Source organism: Chiloscyllium plagiosum, chromosome 22, assembly GCF_004010195.1.
Source record: "Chiloscyllium plagiosum isolate BGI_BamShark_2017 chromosome 22, ASM401019v2, whole genome shotgun sequence".
Lineage (NCBI taxonomy): Eukaryota > Metazoa > Chordata > Chondrichthyes > Orectolobiformes > Hemiscylliidae > Chiloscyllium > Chiloscyllium plagiosum.
Window position 1 is genome coordinate 4380798 of NC_057731.1, and position 14450 is coordinate 4395247.

General features: G+C 38.9%; 1 protein-coding gene across 6 annotated transcripts in view; it reads left to right on the forward strand.

Annotated features, from left to right (window-relative positions):
- The window catches only part of LOC122561022 (probable JmjC domain-containing histone demethylation protein 2C), a 289853-nt gene that overhangs the window by 181868 nt on the left and 93535 nt on the right, over nt 1–14450 (forward strand). For 3 of the 6 annotated variants that reach the window (XM_043712299.1, XM_043712303.1, XM_043712298.1), the window contains exon 2: nt 10568–10732. In XM_043712299.1, coding sequence (XP_043568234.1) covers nt 10568–10732 — 165 coding nt within the window. Of the gene's footprint in view, nt 1–10567; nt 10733–11403; nt 11853–12164; nt 12994–14450 lie in introns of those variants that run through there. The other 3 variants (XR_006314885.1, XM_043712301.1, XM_043712300.1) reach the window with 3 other exon arrangements.

Genomic DNA, 14450 nt, shown 5'->3' on the forward strand with positions numbered 1-14450 from the left:
TATTCCATGAGATCTAACCTTGCTAATCAGTCTCCCATTGGGAACCTTGTCGAACGCCTTACTGAAGTCTATATAGATCACATATATATCTGCTGTGCCCTCATCAATCTTCTTTGTTACTTCTTCAAAATACTCAATCAAGTTTGTGTGACATGATTTCCCATGCACAAAACCATGTTGACTATCCCGAATCAGTCCTTGCTTTTCCAAATACATGTACATCCTGTCCCTCACGATTCCCTCCAACAACTTGCCCACCACTGAGGTTAGGCTCACCAGTCTATAGTTCCCTGGCTTATCCTTACCGCCCTTCTTAAACAGTGGCACCACGTTTGCTGACCTCCAGTCTTCCGGCACCTTACCTGTGACTATCGATGATACAAATATCTCACACGAGGCCCAGTATTCACTTCTCTAGCTTTCCACAGAGTTCTCGGGTACACCTGATCAGATCCTGGGGATTTATCCACCTTTAACCGTTTCAAGACATCCAGCACTTCCTCCTCTGTAATCTGGACATTTTGCAAGATGTCACCATCTATTTCCCTACAGTCTATATCTTCCATATCCTTTTCCACAGTAAATACTGACTTCCTTAATAAAAGCTCTTGTTTTAAACTTTGCAGCGTCTAGTCCTTCTTGTAATGCAAGAGAATTTTCTCCCAGAATGATGACAGGTTTCCTCTTGTCCTTGCATCCCACCCATTTAACAGATCATTATCGATCATGACCACTGCCTCCAACATGACACCACCAAAAACGCATCCTTCACTCCCTTTTCAATTGTTAGAGGACAGTTTCTACCAAGGCATCCAGATTGACCTGCCAGTCACACCAACATCATCTCCCCTTCCCATGTTCCTTGTAAATGCAACACCTGCACTTTTCTGTTCTTACTGTCCAAAGTACCCACTTTCCAAGTGAGACTGTGATTTATTGTAGTTCTTTAAAATTAGTATATTGTTTTGTTAACACACATCCATATTCCAGCCAACCCCTTATAAGCTTGCATCCCATTTTTTTTTTAAAACAAGGCAGAAGTAGGTAATTGTTAAGCAAGGAGTGAAAGGTTATCAGGGAGAGGCAGGAAAGTGGGTTAGAGGTTACAGTTAGATAAATGTGTTCAATTCTGGTTACCCTGCTATAGGAAAGTTGTTAAACTTGAAAGAGTCCAGAAAATATTTCCAAGGATGTTGCCAAGTTTAGAGGGTTTGAGCTTGAGACAGGTTGAATAACCTAGGGTTATTTTCCCTGGAATGTTGGAGGCTGAGGGGTGTAAGGTTTGTAAAATCATGAGGGGTGTGGATAGGATGAATAGTTAAGGTCTTTTCCCCACGGTAGTGAAGTACAAAATTAGAGGGCATAGGTTTAAGGTAAGAGGGGAAACATTCTAAATGGACCTAAGGGGCAACATTTTCACGCCGAAGATGGTGTGTGTATGGAACGAGTTGCGAGAAGAAGTGGTGGAGGCTGGTACAATTGCAACATTTAAAAAGCATCTGGATGGGTTTATGAATAGGAAGGGTTTAGAGGGATATGGGCCAAATGCTGTCATATAGAACTAGATTAATTGAGGGTATTTGATCTGCATGGATGAGTTGGACTGAAGAGTCTGTTTCCGTGTTGTACATCTCTATGACTTCATTACCATTTAATGGTGGAGTAGAATTGAGGGGCTAAATAGCCTACATGTGCTTCTAATTTGTATGTTTGTGCGTATGCATAGCAATGCAATCTGCAGTATATTTGGGAAACTGCATGCTGACTGTTTTGTGAAACACCACCGTTCAATCGATAAGTGTGACCCTGAGCTTCTAATCATTTGTCATTTTAATCCTCTACTTTCCTCCTGCCCTGATCTATGAGTTTGAACTCTTGCTGTTTCCAAAAGAATCTAAATGCAAACTCAGGCTCCTAATTTTTCAATTGGGCATCTTAAAGCCTCTAGGCTCAAGTCTGAGTTCAACAATTGCAGCTTAAATGGACTGTCCCCATTTTGTTTTCTATTTCTTTGCTAATTTATTTTGCTCTTGTTTCTCTTATTTTCTTCTCTTTGCTTTTGAATGACAACTGCTTGTAATGCTGCTATTCATACTGTCTCCAGATGCATCTTTCTTGTGCTCCCTTTTGTGTTGGACCATCAGAATAAATTCCATCTTTTGCACCTTCCAATTGATCAAAGATCTCTTTTGCTTTTTCGGCCGCACCCCTTTTCATTGACTTGTCAGATCTTGAACCTTTCTCAATAATGCTGAGAGGTCATTGACTTGAAATATTAGATCTGTTTCTCTCTTCGCAGATGTTAGCAGACCTACTGACATTTCCACTATTCTCACTGTTCCACACCGGTTTCAGCATCCATAGTGTTTTGTTTTTGTAATCCTATTTACGGATATGCAACTTTGGAAAAAGGGGAGATCACATGGATCATTTGCATCTCAAAAGCAGTTCATCTATGGAATAAAATAAGAAAGGAAGAAGTTACATTTAATAATGATCAGAATTCCACAATGTTACATGTGCAGCTCACAGCTGATGAAGTAACTTTCAAGTGTCGTTACTCGATAAACTGTAATGTTGATTGAAGGATAAATATTGGAGTACTCCCTGGCATTTCTTTGAATAGTGCTGTGAAATTACTTGCATTCTGTGGGAGGCAAGAGGAAGCCTTGGTTTAATGTCAATTTAAAAAACAGCATTTTCCAAAAGAAGCATTTAATTAGTAAGGCTCTGAAGTGTCAACCTCGATGTTGTTTAAGTTGCTGGAGTGGAGCCCAAACACACACCATTCTCACTGAGTGGTGTTACTGAGCCAAGAATGAACTAGGTAGTATAAAATCGAAGGGGGTAGTTAAATATTTTTCTGAAGTGAGGAGAAATTTAAAAATATGCTCTGAGAGTGTGTCAGTTCGATTGATCTATCCAAATTAAATCTTTGCAGGCAGAATGATTGTTTCTTTTAGCAAGTATTCTTAATTTGAATAATGTTCCACAACCACCTGATGAAGAGGCAGCGCCTCAAAATCTAGTGCTTCGAAATAAACCTATGAGACTATAATCTGGTGTTGTGTGATTTTTAACTTTGTCCACCCCAGACCAGCACCGGCCCACCAAATCGTAATTTGAATAAAACAAAGAAGTACAAATAGAGTCATAGAGATGTACATCATGGAAACAGACCTTTCGGTTCAACCCATCCATGCCGACCAGATATCCCAACCCAATCTAGTCCCACCTGCCAGCACCCGGCCCATATCCCTCCAAGCCCTTCCTATTCATATACCCATCCAAATGCCTCTTAAATGTTGTAATTGTACCAGCCTCCACCACTTCCTCTGGCAGCTCATTCCATACATGGACCACCCTCTGCATGAAAAAGTTGCCCCTTAGGTCTCTTTTATATCTTTCCCCTCTCACCCTAAACCTATGCCCTCTAGTTCTGGACTCCCCGACACCAGGGAAAAGACTTTGCCTATTTACCCTATCCGTGCCCCTCATAATTTTGTAAACCTCTATAAGGTCACCCCTCAGCCTCTGACACTCCAGGGAAAACAGCCCCAGCCTGTTCAGCCTCTCAATTCACCTAACCCCTGCACATTTTTGGATTGTGGGAGGAAACCGGAGCACCTGGAGGAAACCCACGCAGACACGGGGAGAATGTGCAAACTCCACACAGAGAGTCGCCTGAGGCGGGAATTGAACCCGGGTCTCTGGCGCTGTGAAGCAGCAGTGCTAACCACTGTGCTACCGTGCCGCCCATAATGTTTCAAGTTAATGTTTCAAGTCTGGTGGTTCTTCATTAGAACAGTTTGGTAAATCTTTGTTGCATTGACTGCATCGCCAGAACATACTTCCTAAGGTAAGGAGACCAAAACTGCAATCAGTACTATGGGTGTCGAATTACCAAAGGCCTGTAAGTGCATCTCTGATGAAGGGCTTTTGCCCAAAACGTAGATTTCACTGCTCCTTGGATGCTGCCTGAACTGCTGTGCTCTTCCAGCACCACTAATCCAGAATCTGGTTTCCAGCATCTGCAGTCATTGTTTTTACCTCTCTTCTATAGTACTCTAATCCTCTCAATATAAAAGCCAACATATGGTTTGTCTTTTTTCCTACCTGCTGCATGTTTACTTTCAGCGATTGGTGTACAAGGATATCCAGGTCATCACACCTCACCATTTCCCAATTTATCACCATTTAGATAATTACCTACCTTGTTTTTACTACAGTGGATAATCTCACATTTATACATATTATTCTTCATCTGCTGTGCATTTGTCCACTCACTCAATTTGTCCATATAACATTGAAACATAGTTGCATCCTCCTCACAGTTCACACTCCCCACCAGCTTTGTGGCATCAAACTCATTACATTTGGTTTCCTCATCTAAATCATTGATATATATTGTGAGCAAGTGGGATCCAAGCAATGATTCATGTGGCACCCCATTTGTCCCTATCTGCCACTCAGAAGATGACTTGTTTATCCCACTCTTTCTTTTCTGTCTGCCAACCAATTGCGCCATGTCAGGATGCTACCTTCAATCCCATGCACTTCAGTTTTAAATGCTGACCTCTTTTTGGAGCCATATTGGAATCTTTCTGAAAGTCCAAGTAAACTACTGGTTTAAAACGTTCCAGTAGGTTTATCAAGAATGATTTCCCTTGCGTCAGTGCATGTTGGTCTGTCTGATCCTGTCATTGTTTTCAAAATCCTCTGCTATTAAATCTTTTATAATTAACTCTACCAATTTCCCCATTACTGATGTCAGGCTAACCATTCTGTACTTCCCTGTGTTTTCTCTACCTCTTTGTTTAAGTGGTGGAGTTAGATTAGCTTCCATCTGTAGAAACTGTTCCAGAATCTATAGAATCTTGAAAGATGACTACCAATGCATCCACTATCATGTTTCTAGGGCCACATGTTTTTAGGCCCTGGGAATTGATTGACCTTTAACTCCATCAGTTTCCTCAGCACAATTTCTTTGCTTGTACTGATTTCTTTCATTTTCTCCATCTCACTAGACTCTATGTTCCCTAATGCTTTTAGAACATAATTTGATTCAGTCTTCACAAAAGAGAAATAATGTGTTTAATTGGTCTGCCATCTGTCTGTTCCCCATTATAACTTCTATTTCTGATTATTTGTCTTCACAAATCTTTTTCTCTTCACAACCTATGGAAGCTTCTACAATTTGTTTGCATGTTCCCTACAAGCTGACTCTTGTACTCTATTTTCCCTTTTATACATTGGTGGTGGGAAAGTTGCTGGAGAAGGTACTGAGGGATAGGATCTATTTATATTTAGAAAAGAATGGGCTTATCAGTAATAGGCAACATGGTTTTCTGCAGGGGAGATCATGCCTTACCAACTTAATAGAGTTCTTCGAGGAAGTGAGCAAGTTGATAGATGAAGGAAGGGCTGTTGATGTCATATACATGGACTTTAGTAAGGCATTTGATAAGGTTCCCCATGGTAGACTAATGGAGAAAGTGAAGTCTTATGGTGTGCAGGGTGTTCTAGCTAGGTAGCTAAAGAACTGGTTGAGCAGCAGGAGACAGAGTAGTAGTTGAAGGGAGTTTCTTGAAATGGAGAAAGGTGACCAGTTTCACAGGGGTCAGTGATCTGGAAGAGGGCACTGTTGGTATGATCAGCAAGTTTGCAGATGACACAAAGATTGGCGGAGTAGCAGAAAGTATAAGGAACTGTCAGAGAATACAGGAGGATATAGCTAGACTGGAGAGTTGGATGGAAAAGTGGCAGATGGATTTCAATCCAGACAAATGTGAGGTGATGCATTTAGGCAAGACTAATTCTAGGGCGAATTATACAATGAATGGAAAAGCCTTGGGAAAAGTTGATGGGCAGAGAGATCTGGGAGTGCAGGTCCATTGTACCCTGAAGGTTGCTGCACAGGTGGATAGAGTGGTCAAGCAGGCTTATAGTATGCTTGCCTTTTTTTGGATGGGGTATTGAGTATAAGAGCTGGCAAGTCATGTCAAAATTGTACAAGATATTTGTTCGGCCGCATTTTGAATACTGCGTACAGTTCTGGTTGCCACATTACCAAAAGGATGTGGACGCTTTGGAGAGGGTGCAGAGAAGGTTTACGAGGATGTTGCCTGGTATGGAAGGTGCTAGCTATGAAGAGAGGTTGAGTAGGTTAGGTTTATTTTCATTAGAAAAAAGGAGATTGAGGGGGGACCTGATTGAGGTTTATAAAATCATGAAGGGTATAGACAGGGTGGATAGAGACAAGCTTTTTCCCGGGGTGAAGGAATCAGTAACAAGAGGTCATGCTTTCAAGGTGAGAGGTGGAAAGTTTAAGGGGGATACACACGGCAAGTACTTCACAGAGAGGGTTGTGGGCATTTGGAACGCGTTGCCAGCAGAGGTGGTTAAAGGCAGGCATAGTAGATTCATTTAAGATGCGTCTGGATAAATGCATGAGTAGGTGGGGAGTAGAGGAATACGGATGCTTAGGAATTGACCAACAGGTTTAGACAGTACATTTGGATCGGCTCAGGCTTGGAGGGCCGAAGGACATGTTCCTGGGCTGTAAATTTTTCTTTGTTCTTTGTATATCAATCCCTTTGTCCCTTGCTGAAATGTAAACTGCTCCCAATCTTTGTGTGTACTGTTGTTTGGCCAATTTGTATGCCTCCTCCTTGGATCTATCCCTAATTTCCCTTGTTAGTCATGGTCAGATTATCTTTTCCTTTTTATGAACAATTTTTACAGTTCCTTTACATGGTCTTTCAGTGTTTACCATTGCCTATCCACTGTTATCCCTGAAGGCAACATTTTCCAAGTGTCATTTTTCATATTCTGCCCAATCATCTGACTTACCACACAGCTTTGTTCAATTATCTACTTTAATTCACCTCTTAAATTAACCACAGATAGTGGTCTGCTTCTTTAAAGTCTGCCACTATGTCTCTATTAATCTATCTTCTAGACTAGTATACAGCCCAGTTTAGCAGCGGTGAGTCATTGTTGATCTGACAGCGACAGATTAATGTGGACTTGGAATTTAACTTGGCGTAAACCCTCAAAGCAGTAGCACTGTGGGCTCCTGGAATGGAGTTGGAAAGAGGAAATCACATGTCAGGTTGGTCGATATGTCTATAGGCCCTCAACAGGAAGCACAATCCAGAATGAAGTGTACAACAAGAATGATTGCATGCTTGTGACAAAAGTCAATAGTCATAGACAATTTTAATCAATGTGGAATCTGTAAAAATTAAAATATCAATGCTTACCTGGATGAGGAGTTAAGGGAAATCTTTTGTGACAGCTTCTCAGAGCAGAAATGTTTTTGGAATCAATCAAAGAGCAGGTTATATTGGACTAGGTACCACCAATTACAACATTTTAGATTAAGTTTGAAAGGAATGAGTGAATCTAAGACGAGTATTTCATTACTAAACAAAGCTAAATGTGCACACAAAAGTTGAGCTGGCTGAAATGAACTGGCATTCGAGGCAAGGGGATAGATGTATAATGGTACAGTGACTGACATTTGAAGGACCCATTTTCTGTGGTTACCTAAAGAAGTGAAAGGTGGCATCAAGCCTGAGGAAAAAGTGTATAATTGTAAAAAAATATGTGGCTTACCAAATGATTAGGCAGAATATGAACAAGGGCAGGGAATGACAAAGATGTTAACAAGCATGAAGAAATTAGACCTTGAGAGACAACTTGCTAAAAATGTCAAAACAGACAACATAAGTTTGTTCAGGTATTTAAAAAGGAAAAGAGTAAGTAAAATGAGCATTGGTCATCTGGAGTCTGAGAGTAGGAAGCTAACAGAAAATAATAATAAATGATGGATGAAATGGCCAAATACAGTGCTTCTGTCTTCACTGTAGAAATAGAAAAAGATATACCAGTAACAGCTGTAAATCAGGAAATAGATTGGAAGAGGAACTTGGTGAAGAGAAGAGGTAGTGAAACAAACCAAGGAAGGTTGACAAGGCCCTAGGTCCAGATGGATTTAATCAAGTTCTTAAAATTGGTGGCTAAAAAGGTAGTAAGGTTGTGTTAATATTTGAAAATTCACTGGATTTGGTAAATCTTCCAGGAGAGAGAAAGTAGCAAATGTAACTTCTCTATTCAGGAAGGGAGGGAGGCAGAAAACAGGAAACTAAAGACCAGTTGACTTGACATCTGTTGGGAATAGTGTTCATATGAGTCATTAAAGATGTTATAGCTATGCACTTCGACAAGTACAAGGTAATCAGGAAGAATGACATGATTTTGTGAAAGAGTTATCATGCTTAGCAAATTTATTTTGAGTTTTTTGAAAGTAGTGGTGAACAGCTCCTGGATTCACTGCAGGTATTGGTGCACCCACGTAGCTGTTAGGGAAGGAGTTCCAAGACTGTAACTCACTTACAGTGAAGGGATGATGATAAACTTCGCATTAGGGTGATGAATGTCTTGGAGGAGAATTTGAGGTTCCCATGTAACTGCTGCCTTTGACCCTCTCGATGGTGTGGTCATAGGTTTGGAAGATGCTGTTTAAGAAACCATGGTGATTTCGGCAATGCATTTTGTAGATAGTAGACCGCTCAGCTATTGAGCATCAGTGGAGGAGGGAGTGAATGTTTTTGGATGTGGTGCCAATCAAGCAAATATGTGGTACCTCAACATATTCTTCTGTTCCTTCCAAAAATGGGAAAGATACTCTTCTGTTAAACCAATGTATATAAACTGAAATAATTTGTTTCTACTTTTGATAAATTACGTTATGCAATGTAAGCAATCCAGCAATATGCTGAATCATTAATTAAACCTGAATTAGAAAACATTTTCTATGTTGTTATACATATTTTGCAATGTTTTCGGAATGCAATGTTTGGTTATGGGTTATATTTGGGGGCTGTTTTTTTAGAAGACCTAAAACTGTGTAATGATTTAGACTGTGGGATGTCTTTTGTGTTGCAACTATTTATTTGAGGAACAACAACAGACTTCAAGAGATCTTATTTCTAGCGATTTGATAATGTCTCAAATTTCATAACTTCTAATTTTTAAAAATTCTTTGCATCTGTTCTGGCACTGTACAAAGTTGCACATGCAAATTATAAATAAATTATGCCATCAAGAAATATTTAACTTGTTTCTGAACAAAGGCTTTTAAATCAGCATCAGTCAATTTCAGATCAACGTTTTCCATTTAATTTTCTGATTATGCAGATTGTTCATTCAGTTGTGTGTATTGCTATGAAATGTTGTCCTGGGCATGCAGCTGGCTAAAACTTTTCGTAATCAGATTTACTCCAAGTAAGGGACAGCATCCCAAAATAAACAGAAAATGCTTCTCTTTTATGAGCCACAATCCTTAGAATTCAATCGATATTTAGTAGAATGTATTAGAAAATCTATATTTTAATTGAACTTAACTCTGCTGAAAGCACAGCACTGACTAGTTGATATAATCATGAAAAGGAATATTTAAATATCATTTTGTAGGAAATGTAGGAGATAATGCCGAAGTCAACCTAGTCTTAAAAAGCCTGCAAACCAAGTGTATTGTCTAAACTTCTGAGTTGCTTTTGTGTGATTTCATACAAAGAAAGAATCATAAACTTAAGCAACAGGTCTGTGAATGCTGTCATACTATTACATTTCACTGGAAAATATTGAATTCACTTTTATCCCAGCATGAGTGCTTCACTGACCTCCATGTCTTCAAATTCTGTGCTTCCAAATGAGCTTGCCACTATAATTATTGGCAATAAAAGGACTTAACTTCCACCAACCTTGTTGAGAAGTCTTTATTTTTTTCACTGACCCTGGTTTCTTGCTAAAAATTAATCTCAATAGAGCAACGGTTTTCTCTTTGGCTTGGGAAACTATACTAAGTTTTGATTGATTTCTTTAACCCAGTGTTATTCCTTAAAAACATGAGAAATGTTTGTAGTTCTCAGCCACACTTGAAAAACAATAAAATGCTTTCTAGCACTACTCTGTTCCAAAATTGCCTTTGCTGATAACTGCTTTCATTTTTATTAAATTAAGAAGAATTTGGCATTTTGCCAGTCATTGTCAGCAATCAGTTGGAAGTTTCAGACCAGTAAAGACATAAATGCACAGTAGACAGACCAGGCCCTCAGTACCTGTGGCATCCGAATTCAGCATCAAGGACAGTTAATTTTAATGCAGATATGCTGGTTATTGCAGAGTTTTAAAAATAAATTGTGAGAAGGGCGCATGGGCTTTCCACAAATAACTTATATTTAAATTATTTTATAGGTACTTCAAAAGAAAACTTCATAGTGAACTGCAGTTAAACTAACTCAGTGTAAATGGAATAGCTTAGGAAGATTCCCATTTTACTCAACTTCTTGGAAATTTTTTTATTTCATGACAGTAAGATAATGTGAGTTTTTTTTGTGATCAGAAACAAAAGAAATCTCTGTTGCAGTGCAATAAGGTTTGTGATTTTTGCTTTCCTGTTGACAATTAGGATTTTGAACAACCATCTCAACCACAGCAGTTTAGAGATATGTAAATTGGTGTTAGCAATGTACTTAATTTTTAATTGTGTTTTCCCTAGGTGTATGTGGAATTTGATGATCTAGAATGGGAAAAACGTGAGTGGGTTAAAGTTTATGAAGATTTTAAGATTTTTTTGGTGGAACACCAGCTGGTCTGGGCAGAGAGAAAGAACCCCAACCAGACTCAGGGATCAAAAAGTAAGCAGGTTCAGTGGCCCGCTTTGGTGAGTAGAACAAATAAAATTTACTCCACCCCACAATTTCTCTTACATTATATCGATTTATTTTGTTTCTTTCAAATAACTTTTCAATGATATCCTAGCTGTCATTGCTCTTCGATTTTTATTGGAATAATTTGGTCCAGGTTGTTCTGACCTTCATTTTCTGTAAATATATTTTTGACAATATTGCTCTGTGTATGTCGGTCTGCCTCCCTCGCTCTCTCTCTCTCTTTCCCTTTCCCCCTTCTGTGTCTCCATTCTTGAAGGCAATTTTAAACAGAGGTTTATGTTATTTGATCTTCTGGCTTTGCTTCTTAAATCTTGTTCTGAAGATTGTCCTTATAATTTGGATTTGCTGTCTGACAAATATGCTGACCAAGCCAACAAAAAGGAAATCTCCATTTTTATTTTGTTTTCTAAGTTCTGCATTTTCCAAGAAGTGAAGTAATACCAGTTTCGAAATGCAAATTAAGCACTTAAAATCTTTGATATAAAACTTTTTTTGATTGATTTAACTTTTTCTTTAAAAATTACCCAGGTTGAATTCAGATATAAGTTAGCTGTTTGAGGACTGTATAATTGTTAAATGTACAGTAAATTGAATCTATCTCTTTATTTGCTGAGCTGAAATTGTTTCAACTGTTAATTTCTCTTCCACTTCCTTTTATTTCTAGTTTCCAATAGTGCGAGCCAGCAAGTCTGACATCATTTTCAGTTCACAAAAGCTCATTAATAAGTTCCCTCATGCATGGTATTTTGCATATTATGTGGAAAGTTTTTTTTCCCCTGTAAACTAACTCCAGGATTATTCTGTGAGCAAAAGTAAAATTTATTAACGAATAAACTTCGTCCTGGACATTAGATGAAGTCTTGCTGTTCCACACATTATATCATGGAAGCTTTTGTTTATCATGTCAGCTGAAAGACTGCAATTCTCCTATTGTCTCAGAATATGTGCTGGAAATTCTTCTGTAGGGCTTGAATTAAAACCTGACTGCATTCACTAAAGCAAGGTTGACACTTGACTCAGTAAATGAAGACCATCAATTAAGGTCTGGCAAAAGAATTGCTGTAAAATTTGTGTGCAGATTTCAAGTTCTAGATACTGCTACATGAAACATGACTAGGCAATGAAGTATCCCATTGTGAAATGGATACAGAGTTTGATTATTAATTTTTTTTCTGATTATCCAGTTTTCATGGTTTTAAACAAAGCTAATTAAATACTATAATGTAATTTAGAGTGCTAACTATAAGTTAGAACATTGCTAAGAGTGGAGAATATTTTGTGACACCTTGAAACCTTGAAATAACATTAGTGCACTGGTGAGAATTTAGAGAAAAGTCATTAGGATCTGATCTGTGATACATTTTAGATAGAAGTTTTAGTTTTTATCTTCCTTCCTCGATTTTGCTTTATCTTCCAAAAACATAGGTTTGTTCAGTGTTTCCTGCTAAAGGCGCTGGGTGCTGTTTAGTAACTGAACCAAACTGCTGTTCTTCAAACATGGGCCTATGCAGAGGGTGTCAGCAATCCATTCAGCAATGATGGCCATCCCAACTGGGAACAGTCATGACCTTATCCAATGTCCACACCTACACTTGGAATCAGAGGTCACAGGAGATCATCAGGAGCAAAACCTTGGCGAGTCCTTCTTTCTTTTTCTCCTAAGTTGATGGACAGGGTAATGCTCCCACTGACACATCAGCTGAGATCAATGAACTTGGAATCACAGTGCAACATTTTGGATTTTTGTGGCTCAGTCGATATGGTAGTGCATTTAATAGCTTCAGAGGTCCCATTTTTCCCCCGAAGGCTGCTTTTTATTTATTTCCAGGCTTACCTTTCAGTTTTCAGGGCTCTGTTTTCATTCTTATGAATTCCTTTATTGACTGATAAAGTGATGGAGCAATGTTGCCTTCTCTACTTGACTTTTCTAAAGGTTTCCTTCTTCGGATAGCATGAATATGTACTTTTAAATAATATGCTATATATTATCATGCCACAAATACCAGTTTTCAGCCAATTTGATTCACTCCATGTGATAGTGCGAAATAGCCAAAAGTTCTGGATACTGCAAAGGCTATGGACACTGACAACATTCTGACAATAGTACTGAAGACTTGTGCTCCAGAACTTGCTGCACCCGTGTCCAAGGTGTTCCAATACAGCTCCAACCCTGACATCTACCTGCCCATGTGTAAAATTGCCCAGGTATGTCACGTACACAAACAACAGGACAAATCCAACCCAGCCAATTAGCACGCCATCAGTCAACTCTCATTAATCAGTCAAGTGATCAAAGGTATTATGATCGACAGTATCAAGTAGTAGGTGCTTCACATTAAACTTGCTTACCGGTGCTCAGGTTGGTTTCCACCAGGGTCATAACCTTGGCTGAAATATGGACAAAAAACTGAATTCTAGAGGGAAGGTGTGAGTGTGAAAGTGTGCCCTTGACATTGCAGCCGCATTTGACTGAATGTGGCATCAATTAGTCCTAACAAAACTGGAGTCAGTGGGAAATAGGCAATTTGTTGGAGGTTCGTCATCTCAGCTGTTAATGTTGTATCCTAGACCCAGTTATCTTCCGCTGCACTGTCAATGATCTTTCATCCATCATTACATTAGGATTGGAAATGTTTGCTGACGACTGTATAATGTTCAATATCATTCACGGCTCTTTGGGTAGTGAAGTAGCCATGTCCAAGTGCTGCAATATCTGGACAATATCCTGTTTTGGGCTGACAAATGGAAAGTAATATTCATGCCAGACAATAACCATCTTTCTTTGATAATCAGTTGTATTAACATTGCTGAAACTGCAGTATCAGTATCCTGGGAGTTACCAACAACCAGAAATTGAATTGATAACCTTATAAATACTGTGACTACATTAGCAGGTCAGAGGTTGGGAACCTTGTTGCAAGTAACTCACCTGTTGACTCCTCAAACCTGTCCACCAGCTACAAAGCACAAGTCAGGAGTGCAATGGATGCTCCCAGTTGCTTGGACAAGTGCAGCTCCAACACTTAATACCATCCAGGACAAAACAACCCACATCCATAAATATTCACTTCATTCACCTCTGAAGGACAGGAATAACAATATATACTGTCTGCAAAGGTGCATGTGTAAGCTCACCAAAGATCCTTTGACAGTACCTTCCAAACTCTGAACCCTAACCATCTAGAAGGACAAAAGCAGTAGAAATGTTGGAACACCACAATCTGCAAGTTCCTCTCCAAGCCACTCACCATCTTGAATTGAGGTTTATTGCTGTTCTTTCTCTGTTGCTGGGATGATATCTTGCAACAGCCTCATGAACAGGATTATGCATTACTCCACACAAATGGACTACAGTGGTTGAATTAGATAGCTCATAGCTACTTCCGTAGGGCAGTTAAGATTGGTCAATAAATATTGGCTCAACTATGAAGTCCAAATCCTTTGAATTAATTTTAAGAAACGTCTTTGGAACTTTGATTACAATCTTTAAGTAAATATCCCTGAGGAATAAAAAGTTAAAATGATTAAAATGCCGAAATTCATTTTATATTTTACTAACTGGCATAAACTGCTTCATATGCCATTCTTAATTTCTGTTTTAATGCATGAAATAGTTGAACATTGGGATGAAACTGATCTTGGGAATTTTCTTCCAAATCCAAATTTGAGATAAAACACCAAAGTACGAAGGAAGTATGGAGATTAGAGAAA